The sequence below is a fragment of the Somniosus microcephalus genome, unplaced genomic scaffold, assembly GCF_052327205.1.
Source record: "Somniosus microcephalus isolate GS21.2 unplaced genomic scaffold, FLI_Smic_1.0 unresolved_chr2, whole genome shotgun sequence".
NCBI lineage: Eukaryota > Metazoa > Chordata > Chondrichthyes > Squaliformes > Somniosidae > Somniosus > Somniosus microcephalus.
In genome coordinates, this window is record NW_028225180.1 from 82,947,154 (window position 1) to 82,961,725 (window position 14,572).

At 49.1% G+C, this 14,572-nt stretch overlaps 1 protein-coding gene across 2 annotated transcripts in view; it reads left to right on the top strand.

Moving 5' to 3' along the window:
• Window positions 1-14,572, top strand: part of LOC147092927 (breast cancer metastasis-suppressor 1 homolog) — a 52,677-nt gene that overhangs the window by 22,942 nt on the left and 15,163 nt on the right. For both annotated transcript variants that reach the window (XM_085976239.1, XM_085976240.1), the window contains 6 exons: window positions 3,769-3,923; window positions 7,102-7,192; window positions 7,683-7,810; window positions 11,368-11,447; window positions 12,208-12,304; window positions 13,710-13,802. In XM_085976239.1, coding sequence (XP_085832365.1) covers window positions 3,769-3,923; window positions 7,102-7,192; window positions 7,683-7,810; window positions 11,368-11,447; window positions 12,208-12,304; window positions 13,710-13,802 — 644 coding nt within the window. The remainder of the gene's footprint in view (window positions 1-3,768; window positions 3,924-7,101; window positions 7,193-7,682; window positions 7,811-11,367; window positions 11,448-12,207; window positions 12,305-13,709; window positions 13,803-14,572) is intronic.

The window sequence follows — 14,572 nt, forward strand, 5'->3', positions numbered from 1 at the left end:
TTACTGATTGCCAGTCTGAGAATGAACCATTTATCCCAACTCTCTGCCTTTGTTAGATAGCCAATCCTCTATCCATGCCAGAATATTACCCCCAATCCTGTGATTTTTTATCTTAAGCAATAATCTTTTGTGTGGCACCTTGTCAAATGCCTTTTGGAAGTCTAAATACACTACGTCCACTGGTTCCCCTTTATCCACCCTATATGTTACTTCCTCAAAGAACTCCAGCAAATTTGTCAAACATGACTTCCCCTTCATAAAACCATGCTGACTTTGTCCTATTAAATTATGATTATCCAAATGTCCTGTTACTGTCTCCTTAATAATGGACTCCAAAATTTTACCTACCACAGATGTTAGGCTAACCGGTCTATAGTTTCCAGCCTTCTGTCTACTGCCCTTTTTAAATAAGGGTGTTACATTAGCAGTTTTCCAGTCTGCCGGGACCGTTGCCGAGTCCAGGGAGTTTTGGAAAATTATTACCAATGCATCCACAATCCCTACCGCCACTTCCCTCAAGACCCTAGGATGTAAGCCATCAGGTCCAGGTGATTTATCTGCCTTGAGTCCCATTATTTTACCGAGTACCACTTCCTTAGTGATTTTGATCGTGTTTAGCTCCTCCCCCCCTTTAGCCCCCTGTTTGTCCAGTGTTGGGATATTCTTAGTGTCTTCTACTGTAAAGACTGATGTAAAATATTCATTCAGTGTTTTTGCCATCTCCATATTTCCCACCATTAATTTCCCGGTCTCATCCTCTAAGGGACCAACATTTACTTTAGCCACCCTTTTTCTTTTTATATAACTATAAAAACTCTTACTATCTGTTTTATATTTTTTGCTAATTTACTTTCATAATCTATCTTCCCTTTCTTAATCAATCTTTTTGTTATTTTTTGCTGTCTTATAAAGTTTTCCCAATCCTCTATCCTCCCACTAGATTTGGCTACCTTATATGCCCTTGTTTTTAGTCGAATACTATCCTTAATTTCTTTACTTAGCCACGGATGGCTGTCTTCTTTTACACCCCTTTCTTCTCAGTGGAATATATATTTTTTGGAAGTTGTAAAATAACTCCTTAAATGTACACCACTGATCATGTATCGTCTTACCCTTTAATCTATTTTCCCAATCCACTCTACTCAATTCCGCTCTCGTACCTTCATAGTCTCCTTTATTCAAGCTTAGCACGCTTGTTTGAGATCCAACCTTCTCACCCTCTAATTGAATATGGAATTCAACCATGTTATGGTCACTCATTCCAAGGGGATCCTTTACTAGGACATTTTTAATTAATCCTGTCTCGTTACACAGGACCAGATCTAAGGTTGCCTGCCCCCTGGTCGGTTCAGTTACATACTGCTCAAGAAACCCATCCCTAATACACTCAATGAACTCATCCTCAAGGCAGCCCTGCCCAATTTGATTTGTCCAATTAATATGATAGTTAAAATCCCCCATAATTATAGATGTTCCCTTATTACAAGCCTCAACTATTTCCTGATTGATACTCCGTCCAACAGAGTTGCCACAGTTCGGAGGCCTATAGACTACGCCCACTAGTGTTTTTTTCCCCTTATTATTCCTTACCTCCACCCAAACTGTTTCATTGTCCTGATCTTTTGACCCAATATCATTTCTCTGTATTACAGTGATTCCTTCCTTTATTAACATAGCCACCCTTCCTTCCTGCCTGTCCTTCCTGATCATTAAATAACCTGGTATGTTTAATTCCCAGGCATTGTCACCCTGCAGCCATGTTTCTGTAATGGCCACAAGATCATACCCATATGTAGTTATTTGTGCCATTAACTCATCTATTTTGTTACGAATGCTACGTGCATTCAGATAGAGAACTTTCAAAGATGTTTTGTGACACTTAGTTCCTGCTTTTGCCCTTTTTATTACTTTACCTTTTACTCCATACCTTCTGCCCCTTCCTGACATGCTCTGGTTTTTAATTTCCCCACTGCTACCTAAGTCTATGACTTCTCTGTTGTCATTTGTATTATTTGCTCTCTAGGAACCTCCCCCCCACTAGTTAGTTTAAAGCCCTCTCTACAGCCCTAGTTATATGATCCGCCAGGACTCTAGTCCCAGCACTGGCCAAGTGAAGCCCGTCCCAACGGAACAGCTCCCTCCTGCCCCAGTACTGGTGCCAGTGCCCCAGGAAGCAAAACCCATTTCTCCCACACCAGTCTTTGAGCCACGCATTTAACTCTCTAATTTTATTTGTCCTAGCCAAATTCGCTCGTGGCTCAGGTAATAATCCAGAGATTATTACCCTTGTGGTTCTGCTTTAATACTGTATAATACTGGGGTACAGTACTGGTGGGTACAGGTCTGTCACTGTATAACACTGGGGTACAGTACTGGTGGGTACAGGTCTGTCACTGTATAACACGGGTACAGTACTGGTGGGTACAGGTCTGTCACTGTATAACACTGGGGTACAGTACTGGTGGGTACAGGTCTGTCACTGTATAACACGGGTACAGTACTGGTGGGTACAGGTCTGTCACTAACACTGGGGTACAGTACTGGTGGGTACAGGTCTGTCACTGTATAACACTGGGGTACAGTACTGGTGGGTACAGGTCTGTCACTAACACTGGGGTACAGTACTGGTGGGTACAGGTCTGTCACTATAACACTGGGGTACAGTACTGGTGGGTACAGGTCTGTCACTGTATAACACTGGGGTACAGTACTGGTGGGTACAGGTCTGTCACTGTATAACACTGGGGTACAGTACTGGTGGGAACAGGTCTGTCACGATATAACACTGGGGTACAGTACTGGTGGGTACAGGTCTGTCACTGTATAACACGGGTACAGTACTGGTGGGTACAGGTCTGTCACTAACACTGGGGTACAGTACTGGTGGGTACAGGTCTGTCACTGTATAACACTGGGGTACAGTACTGGTGGGTACAGGTCTGTCACTAACACTGGGGTACAGTACTGGTGGGTACAGGTCTGTCACTAACACTGGGGTACAGTACTGGTGGGTACAGGTCTGTCACTATAACACTGGGGTACAGTACTGGTGGGTACAGGTCTGTCACTAACACTCGGGTACAGTACTGGTGGGTACAGGTCTGTCACTATAACACTGGGGTACAGTACTGGTGGGTACAGGTCTGTCACTGTATAACACTGGGGTACAGTACTGGTGGGTACAGGTCTGTCACTGTATAACACTGGGGTACAGTACTGGTGGGTACAAGTCTGTCACTGTATAACACGGGTACAGTACTGGTGGGTACAGGTCTGTCGCTGTACAGGAAACTTTTTTTTATCCGGCACTGACGGGACCGACGTGGTGCTGGTTCATCAAAAATTCCGGATAACCGAAAGGTGAGACCTCCGTATAAAGCAACAAACCCTGTTGCTTAGCAAGAGGTTCAGAACAATATCCACAAGTTCCAAGCATCTCTGTAGCTTAGCAACAGCTGCAGCCACACCTTTGCACAGCAACAGATCGAGGAAGGCAGAAGTAAAACTTACCTGAACCTACTCCTGAATTTTGCCGGTTAACCGAGATTTCCGGTTATTTAGGTGCCGGTAAATCAAAAGTTTCCTGTATAACACTGGGGCACAGTACTGGTGGGTACAGCTCTGCCATTATATATCACTGGGTTACAGTACTGGTGGGTGCAGTCTGCCGTTATGTATCACTGGGCCACACACGTGTATGTCTAATATCATGACACAAATTGTGATTGTGTTTTGTTGCCTTGTGATGAGATTGCATTTACTTTGAAGGACAATGCCTGGGCAGCAGCCGCAGAGAGACAAAGAAAAGGACGAGGAGAAGGCTGATGAGGAAATGGAGCAGGATTCTCCAGAGAATGAGGAGAGCTCGGATGAGGAGAGTGGCAGTACCTCTGCATCCGAGGAGGAGGGCGAGGACAGCTCAGGTCAGCGATGAACCCTGCGTTTAAATGCAATTGTACCTTTGTGCTTGCTTGAGTGAGTGCGCACGCGATTAAGACACGGCATGAAAGCTATACAGAATTGTGAGGTATGAACAACAATAAATCTATTACTACTTGAGGTCATAGGAATTCTGCATTCGTCCGGGATGTTTTTCTTTTAATTTATTTACTGTGGTGAAAGAATAGAATTCCAGAGAACACAAGGTAATAATGAGGCAGTTAAGAGTAAGAAGGGAATTGGGCGGGTAGTAGAGGAAGCTTTTCACCCAAAGGATAATTGCGCTGTAGACTGTCACCAGAGGATATCGAGGTGGACACTATAACTGGGGTCGAGAGACACCTGTATGTGGCAGCACCTCCCCTACTGATGGAATTGTGTGCCAGCTTCTCTCAGTCAGTATCATTCTCCTCTCGTAGTCAGAAGGTTGTGTGTTTGAGCCCCACTTCGGGGCTTGAACACGATCTGCGCTGACACTTCAGTGCCATACTGAGGGAGTGCTGCACTGTCAGCGATGAGACGTTAAGCCAAGACCTCATTTGCCTGATGTTAAAGGAAACATAGAAACATAGAAGATAGGAGCAGGAGTAGGCCATTCGGCCCCTCGAGCCTGCTCCGCCATTCAATGCGATCATGGCTGATCATCCAAACTCAGTACCCGGTCGCTGCTTTCTTCCCATACCCCTTGATCCCTTTAGCCTTAAGAAATATATCCACCTCCTTCTTGAATATATTTAATGTATTGGCCTCTACTGCCTTCTGTGGTAGAGAATTCCACAGGTTCACCACTCTCTGGGTGAAGAAATTCCTCCTCATTTCTGTCCTAAATGGCCTACCCCTTATCCTTAGACTGTGACCCCTGGTTCTGGACTCCCCGACCATCGGGAACATTCTTCCTGCATCTAGTCTGTCCAGTCCTGTCAGAATTTTGTACGTTTCAATGAGATCCCCTCTCATTCTTCTAAACTCCAGCGAGTATAGAAACATAGAAACATAGAAGATAGGAGCAGGAGTAGGCCATTCGGCCCCTCGAGCCTGTTCTGCCATTCAATGAGATCATGGCTGATCATCCAAATTCAGCACCCTGTCCCTGCCTTCTCCCCATATCCCTTGATCCCTTTAGCCTTAAGAAAGCCCAATCGACCCAATCTCTCCTCATACGTCATTCCTGCCATCCCAGGTATCAGCCTGGTGAATCTTCGCTGAACTCCTTCCATGGCAAGAACATCCTTCCTCAGATAAGGCGACCAAAACTGCACACAATACTCAAGATTTGGTCTCACCAAGGCCCTGTACAACTGCAGCAAGACATCCTTGTTCCTGTACTCAAACCCTCTCGCTACGAAGGCCAACATACCATTTGCCTTCTTAACCGCCTGCTGCACCTGCATGCTTACCTTCAGTGACTGGTGCACAAGGATACCCAGGTCTCGTTGCACTTCCCCTTCTCCCAATCTATTGCCATTCAGATAATAATCTACCTTCCTGTTTTTGCTACCAAAGTGGATAACCTCACATTTATCCATGTTATATTGCATCTGCCATGCTTCTACCCAATCACCCAACCTGTCCAAATCATCCTGGAGTTTCTCGGCATCCTCCTCACAGCACACACGCCCACCCAGCTTTGTGTCGTCTGCAAATTTGGAGATATTACATCTAGTTCCCTTTGTCTAGATCATTAATATATATTGTGAATAGCTGGGGTCCAAGGACCGATCCCTGCGGTACCCCACTAGTCACTGCCTGCCACTCAGAAAAAGACCCGTTTATTCCAACTCTTTGCTTTCTGCCTGCCAACCAGTTCTCTATCCAAGTCAATACCTTGCCCCCAATCCCATGTGCCTTAACTTTACACGCTAATCTCTTATGCGGGACCTTATCGAAAGCCTTCTGAAAGTCCAAATACACCACATCCACTGGTTCTCCCTTATCTATTTTACCAGTTACATCCTCAAAAAATTCCAGTAGATTAGTCAAGCATGATTTACCTTTTGTAAATCCATGTTGACTTTGTCCGATCCTGTCACTGTTTTCCAAGTGCTCTGCTATTACATCTTTTATAATGGACTCTAGCGTTTTCCCCACTACCGATGTCAGGCTTACCGGTCTGTAATTCCCCGTTTTCTCTCTACCACCTTTTTTGAATAGTGGGGTAACATTAGCTACCCTCCAATCCATGGGAACTGTTCCAGATTCCATTGAATGTTGGAAGATGACCAGCAATGCATCTACTATTTCTAGGGCCACTTCCTTAAGTACCCTAGGATGTAGATTATCAGGCCCTGGGGATTTATCGGCCTTCAATCCCGTCAATTTCCCTAACACCATTTCCCGACAAATACTGATTTCTTTCAGTTCCTCCCTTTCATCAGACCCTATGTTCCTCGACACCTCTGGGAGGTTATTTGTGTCCTCCTTTGTGAAGACAGAACCAAAATATGTATTTAATTGGCCAGCCATTTCTTTGTTCCCCATTATGAATTCCCCCGATTCTGACTGCAAGGGACCTACGCTTGACTTCACCAATCTTTTTCTCTTCACATATCTATAAAAGCTTTTACAGTCAATTTTTATGTTCCGTGCAAGCTTACTCTCATATTCTATTTTCCCCTTCTTAATTAATCCCTTTGTCCTCCTTTGCTGAATCCTAAACTGCTCCCAATCCTCAGGTTTACTGCTTTTTCTGGCCAATTTATATGTCCTCTCCTTGGATCTTATGCTATCCCTAATTTCCCTTGTTAGCCACAGTTGAGTTCTCCCCGGTGTCCTGGGACCAGCTCTCCTCTCTCAGCCATCACCATTAGAAACAGAGTAACTGGTCATTTATCTTGCTCTTGTTGCTGGCGCAGGATGGCTGCGTACAAAACAGTCCATGCACTTCAGTCATTCATTGTGTGAAGTATGCTGAGACGTTGAGAAGCTAGATAAGTACATGAGGGTGAAAGGAATAGGAGGATATGCTGATGGGGTGAGATGAAGAGGGGCGGGAGGAGACTCGTGTGGCGCATAAACACCAGCACGGAGCAGTTGGGCCGAATGGCCTGTTTCTGTGCTCTACACTCTATGTAATTTCAGCAAGGTGATAAAACAGGCAAGTTCAGGTCTTTTATTCTGTGTTAGTCACGATCGATCTGATCTCGGGCACGTTCCATTTTGCAGAGATGGACGACGAGGACTGTGAGCGACGCCGCACTGAGTGTCTGGACGAGATGTCGGACCTGGAGAAGCAGTTCATGGATCTGAAAGAGCAGTACGCTGATTTACTTTTTTTTTTTGAATATATCTCTTCCTCCTCCCCCCGAAGGTGCTGCTTCCTGCTGAGCACAGGCTCCACGACTCTCTCTGGCTCATCGCCCAAGGGACCGTTCTCGACGTGTGAGGCTAGGGCGCAACACACACGCACGCAGGAGTCACCGGATTGCGTTTTAAGAGCGGAACCCCCCTTTAGATATTGGGTGAGGACAAAGTCAGACTGAGCTGTGATGCTGTCCACCGTTGAATAGCCAGCCAGCGCTAACCATCTAGGCTCGCACGTGACGAGTGACCACTTGGCGGAGGTACCGGAGGGCAGAACCCATACCCTGGCGAAAGTCAGCACCTTTAGGAAAGGAGAGCGAAAACCAGCAAATAAATACTTGCCGCAGTTTGAAAAATTGCTCGGTAAAAAGTTGGGAGGAGAATTTACTCGTGAGACAGTAAAATGGGAACAGAGGGTAAAATCGGAGGCTTCTCTTTTGCAGACTGTACAAAGAGAGACTGAGCCAGGTTGAAGCCAAACTGGACGAGGTGATTGCAGAGAAAGCAACCGAGTACTTGGAGCCCCTGGCTGTCCTGCAGAAGAATATGAAAATCAGAACTGAGGTAGCAGGTAATGGTAGCATCATTGGGGTATTCTGATCCCCCCCCCCCCCAAACTGGATCTGTGGGTGGGGGGGAAGGGGGGGGGTGTTCTGTGTATCACTGGGGGCAAGGGAGGGTCATTTTTATGCCCAAGCTCAGTTGCCAAATATTTTTTTTAATGTACGAGGTGGTGACCGAGTTGGATAGAGATTTCAGGAATACACTGCGTGGAGCCACCTAGTGGCCAGAGCCTGTAACTGCACCGTGACCGTTGACATAGCAAAATTGAGTGGCTAATGTTGAACCAGTTAAGTAGTGGTAAACGCTGACACGCAAGTGTGACCAAAAATCGTGACAACGGGAAGTGTGTGCCCCCAATATATAGATATGATGACTAAAAGTTCACCTCCTGACTCCCCAAATCCTTTCCACCATCTACAAGGCACAAGTCAGGAGTGTGATGCAATACTCTCCGCTTGCCTGGATGAGTGCAGCTCCCAACAACACGCAAGAAGCTCGACACCATCCAGGACAAAGCAGCCCGCTTGATTGGCACCCCATCCACCACCTTAAACATTCACTCCCTCCACCACCGGCGCACCGTGGCTGCAGTGTGTACCATCTACAAGATGCACTGCAGTAACTCGTCAAGGCTTCTTCGGCAGCACCTCCCAAACCCGCGACCTCTTCCACCTAGAAGGACAAGGGCAGCAGGCGCATGGGGACACCGCCACCTCCAAGTTCCCCTCCAAGTCACACACCATCCTGACTTAGAAATATATCGTCCGATCCTTCATCGTCGCTGGGTCAAAATCCTGGAACTCCCTCCCTAACAGCACTGTGGGAGCACCTTCACCACACGGACTGCAGCGGTTCAAGAAGGCGGCTCACCACCACCTTCTCGAGGGCAATTAGGGATGGGCAATAAATGCTGGGCCTTGCCAGCGACGCCCACATCTTGAGAATGAAGTTTGTGTTCTGGAGAGCCACAAGAAATACTAGTGTACGTGCATCACCCATCCTGCCTTGCCTCACGATCTTGTGGGTGTAAAAGCAGTGGCAGAAATGGGTCGTCTCGCGTGCCACTAGGGTCGGAAGAGAAAGACACTTTTTTTTCAGATCCTTGGTCTGGAACCTCCTAGGTGGAGCCTTTCAATGGCACGGTACATGTCTGACCAGACGTACCGTTGCTGCACCGACGCCAGGTCCCACCGATGGCCATAAAAACTGCCCCCTCCTGCATTAATGTCTTCACCCCCAACAAGCATTCCAGGGAAAGGGGTTGAGAGATATGGTGAAAGTATGGGAGTGATTGATGTGGAAAGGTCAGGCTTGTTTGGCCTAACCGCCTTTTTCAGGTCCTAAAATTCTTGTGTTCTCCTCCAAAATTGATATGCTGATGTCCAAATGTCCACAGTACTCCCAAGTGCGGTCTAACCAAGGTTCGATACAAATTCAGTTGAAAAGCCTTGCGGTTTAGGTTGAGACATGGAGAGATACCAGGGGAGGGCGGACACCTGTATGACATGGAGAGATACCAGGGGAGGGCAGACACCTGTATAACATGGAGAGATACCAGGGGAGGGCGGACACCTGTATGACATGGAGAGATACCAGGGGAGGGCAGACACCTGTATAACATGGAGAGATACCAGGGGAGGGCAGACACCTGTATAACATGGAGAGATACCAGGGGAGGGCAGACACCTGTATGACATGGAGAGATACCAGGGGAGGGCAGACACCTGTATGACATGGAGAGATACCAGGGGAGGGCGGACACCTGTATGACATGGAGAGATACCAGGGGAGGGCGGACACCTGTATGACATGGAGAGATACCAGGGGAGGGCAGATACCTGTATGACATGAAGAGATACCAGGGGAGGACGGACACCTGTATAACATGGAGAGATACCAGGGGAGGGCGGACACCTGTATGACATGGAGAGATACCAGGGAAGGACGGACACCTGTATGACATGGAGAGATACCAGGGGAGGGCAGACACCTGTATGACATGGAGAGATACCAGGGGAGGGCGGACACCTGTATGACATGGAGAGATACCAGGGGAGGGCGGACACCTGTATGACATGGAGAGATACCAGGGGAGGGCGGACACCTGTATGACATGGAGAGATACCAGGGGAGGACGGACACCTGTATGACATGGAGAGATACCAGGGGAGGGCAGACACCTGTATGACATGGAGAGATACCAGGGGAGGGCGGACACCTGTATGACATGGAGAGATACCAGGGGAGGGCGGATACCTGTATGACATGGAGAGATACCAGGGGAGGGCAGATACCTGTATGACATGGAGAGATACCAGGGGAGGGCGGACACCTGTATAACATGGAGAGATACCAGGGGAGGGCAGACACCTGTATGACATGGAGAGATACCAGGGGAGGGCGGACACCTGTATGACATGGAGAGATACCAGGGGAGGGCGGACACCTGTATAACATGGAGAGATACCGGGGAGGGCGGACACCTGTATAACATGGAGAGATACCAGGGGAGGGCGGACACCTGTATGACATGGAGAGATACCAGGGGAGGGCGGACACCTGTATGACATGGAGAGATACCAGGGGAGGGCGGACACCTGTATAACATGGAGAGATACCAGGGGAGGGCAGACACCTGTATGACATGGAGAGATACCAGGGGAGGGCGGACACCTGTATGACATGGAGAGATACCAGGGGAGGGCGGACACCTGTATAACATGGAGAGATACCGGGGAGGGCGGACACCTGTATAACATGGAGAGATACCAGGGGAGGGCGGACACCTGTATGACATGGAGAGATACCAGGGGAGGGCGGACACCTGTATAACATGGAGAGATACCGGGGAGGGCGGACACCTGTATAACATGGAGAGATACCAGGGGAGGGCGGACACCTGTATGACATGGAGAGATACCAGGGGAGGGCGGACACCTGTATGACATGGAGAGATACCAGGGGAGGGCGGACACCTGTATAACATGGAGAGATACCAGGGGAGGGCAGACACCTGTATGACATGGAGAGATACCAGGGGAGGGCGGACACCTGTATGACATGGAGAGATACCAGGGGAGGGCGGACACCTGTATAACATGGAGAGATACCGGGGAGGGCGGACACCTGTATAACATGGAGAGATACCAGGGGAGGGCGGACACCTGTATGACATGGAGAGATACCAGGGGAGGGCGGACACCTGTATGACATGGAGAGATACCAGGGGAGGGCGGACACCTGTATGACATGGAGAGATACCAGGGGAGGGCGGACACCTGTATGACATGGAGAGATACCAGGGGAGGGCGGACACCTGTATGACATGGAGAGATACCAGGGGAGGGCGGACACCTGTATGACAGTTTGCATCACGTGGTGGAGAAATTTATTGCAGGCAGAATGCTGCTATTGAACAGGGAGGGCAGCCGGGCTGTACCGCGCGATGCGTGGGCAGCGAGCTTATGGTGTTGGCTGTGTCGGAGACCAGCTTTGGGTGATTGTGTGGGCTGAAGATACTACAGCTTGGAGAGATTAACCTTGTCCTAATTCTACGTCTGACAGGAGTATATAAAGAGCTGTGCTTGGAGGTAATCCGAAACCGGTACGAGTGTGAACTGCAGGGAGCTCGGCAACATCTGGAGGTAAGGGCAGTAGGGAGGGTGGGACAGCACCCCCCCCCCCCACCTCCTCTTCCATTTCATTCTAAACCTTGTATCGTTTAATGTGTTGATTTGTCAATCAAACTAAACGGAAATCCCAAACACAGCTGAGAATTGCAAAACACTGCGGATGCTGGAAATCTGAAATAAAAACCGAAAACACTCATCAGGTCAGGCAGCATCTGCGGAGAGAGAGAAACAGAGTTAACGTTTCAGGTCGATGACCCTTCGTCAGAATGGGAGAGGGGTTATTAGGGCTGGCGACTGAAGGTGCAGAGAGGAACGTGGGAAAGGACAGGCCCAGAAAAGAGTCAGCAGTCCACCCGATCCCGAAAGCGAGTACCCATCAATCAATGTTCCCACAAATTATTTTTTGGGGTGCTTGACCCCTTTAAAGGGGCCGCGCGGCCTATTCAAATTTCCGCGCAGGCGCGGTTTTTCCATTTTAAAGCTGCGGCGGGACCTTTAGACCGCTGCGCGGCCACGCAGCTTTAACGGGAACGTTGCTTACAAAGTCACCCGTTCCTCGGCACCTGTACGCTATTCCGCACGACCTGGGCAGCCCTTTGCACGCACTCCGTGTAGCGCGCTGTGCTATTCTGCCGATAATTGGGGCTGTGTTTAAAGCGGCCTGTCCGTTTGAGGCCACAAATTGTAATTTGCTCTAAACAGGCACGTTTGCAGACAGATTGCTTCTTAAAGGGCTAAATCTTCCCTCTTTCTATTTGGATGGCGGGCTCAGAGTGAGAAGCTGCTGCTGTTCGATAACATGCGGAACGAGCTGTTGGAGCGAATTCAGCGACTGGAGGAGGACAAGCAGAGTGTAGACATCACCTCCGGTCAGTGTCCCGTTGCCTGTTGTTCCCTATTCTACGCAACTTTCCCCTCCTCCTATCCTGAAGGCCTTGGCAGTTGCCAGGGTTACCGGTTCCATGGTACCTCACCCAAGTGGCTATTCTTCAGTGAGTGTCGGCGGGAATTGGGGAGGGCGGAGTGGGGGGGGGGATATCACAGCTGAGCATTATCCTGCACTCCTCCAATGTCGACACACGTGCACTGTCGAGCGTTGGTCACTGGATAGTGACCAAGATTGCTGGTGGATCTCACCTCTGCCTGACCCAGAGGCACTGAAGCTAATTGTAATTCCCCATCTCCTGACCTGGTTCATGCCCTGGTCTGTATTAGTGTGCCTTCAGGAGAGAGGGAAAATGTTGAAGTGGGGGGGGGCGGTGATTGCACCGGGATCAAGTCCAGAATTGTGTTTTGGTGATGGTGTACAGGCCAGGCCAGACTAGACATACTGCAGGTACAGCGAGAGATCGGGCTTGTGGAAACTTCATACTGGCCTCTACACACCAGAGCTCACCAAGTGCCGAGCTATGTCACCAGAGCAGGAGAGTGTAATTGGCACTGTGCTGCAGTCAGCCTGCACAGAATCACAGAAACCCCACAGTGCAGATAGAGGCCATTTCGGCCCATCGAGCCTGCACCGATACATATCCCACCCGATCCCCGTAACCCCTACACCAACACATATCCCACCCTATCCCCGTAACCCCACGTATTTAATCCCCCTAACACTAAGGGTCAATTTATCATAGCCAATCAACCTAACCCGCACATCTTTGGACTGTGGGAGGAAACCGGAGCACCCGGAGGAAACCCACGCAAACACGGGGAGAATGTGCAAACTCCACACAGACAGTCACCCGAGGCTGGATTTGAACCCGGGTCCCTGGCGCTGTGAGGCAACAGTGCTAACCACTATGCCACCGTGCTGCCCTAATACTGTGTTCAGTTCGGGGCTCTGAGGCACAAAGGCAGTGTCCAAGTCCTGGGAGCGAAGCAGAGAAGGGCCGTGAGGCTGATCCCAGGGAACTGAGTTCTGGGAAAGGTTAGAAAAATATGGACACTTCAGCCTTAAAAGAGTTGAATTGGAGCTACCCTTGTGGAAGTGACTAAAAGACGATCGGAAAGGGTGATCCCGAGTCAGTATTTCAGGTTAAACCACAACTGCGGGGCAAGGAGACAGAGGTAGCGACTTCTTGACACAGTGGTACCAGGACCAGAACCGATAAACTCCGGAGCCCTTCAAGGGGCAGTTATGTGATGGGGGTGGGGGCGCTGTAGGTTTCTGTAGCAGGAATGGGCTGAATGGCCTCCTTTGGCCCTTCTCTTATGAACGAACACAGGAAGCCGCTTCAGGTAATTGCGTTAGGTTTAACGGTTTCCTTTTTTTGTCAGAATGGTGGAATGAGGAAGCCCGTGGGAAACGGAACAAGAAGAAGTGCGATACCTTTAAACCAGAGAAGAAGAAGAAGGCAGCGACGGTGTCTGATATCCTTGCACACCCGCCCCTGTTCCCCTGCATTTCAACGGGCGTTGTTGGGTTACAACACTATGACACATAGGGGGGGTCATTCTGTGAAGTTCCGCGGCTGACCCAGAGCCTCGCTGGCGGTGAGCATGGTTGGAGAGTCCGTGTTAACTCCCTATCGTGACCTACACTCCGTGTGGAACTCACTACCACAGGGAGTGGTTGAGGTGACTAGCGTAGATAGATGCCCTTAAAGGGAAGCCAGAGAAACCTGAGGGAGAAAGGAGTAGAAGGTGATGCTGATGGGGTGAGAGGAGGCTGGTGTGGAGCAGAAACACCGGCACGGAGCAGTTGGGCCGAATGGCCTGTTTCTGTGCTGTAGATTCTATGTAATGTATGCAATATACATATGTACACTTGCATCTTATAAGCCTTTGCATCACAGTATTACCCCAACGTCTGAAAGTTTGAAAAATCTTGTATACTCTTCTTTCTCTCTCCCCTCCGCCCCCAGTACCTTCCTCTGCCGGGTATCTATCCAACTCCATGTTGATGCTGTGCCTCTCCACTGCCTCTCTACAGTCTATGCCATGTACTCTCCATCCACTGTGTAAAAGAGGTTAATTCAACACTTCCTGTCCCCTGCCCTCCTCTGCCTTGCCGTGCGTGCCCACCAAGCTAGAGAGTTTGTGATTACACCGAACATGGATTGAGTTCCGGTTTGGTGCCTGATCTGGATTGTACAGAGTGGAAGCTGCCGTCTTATCCCTGTAGGGGAGGGAAGATTGAG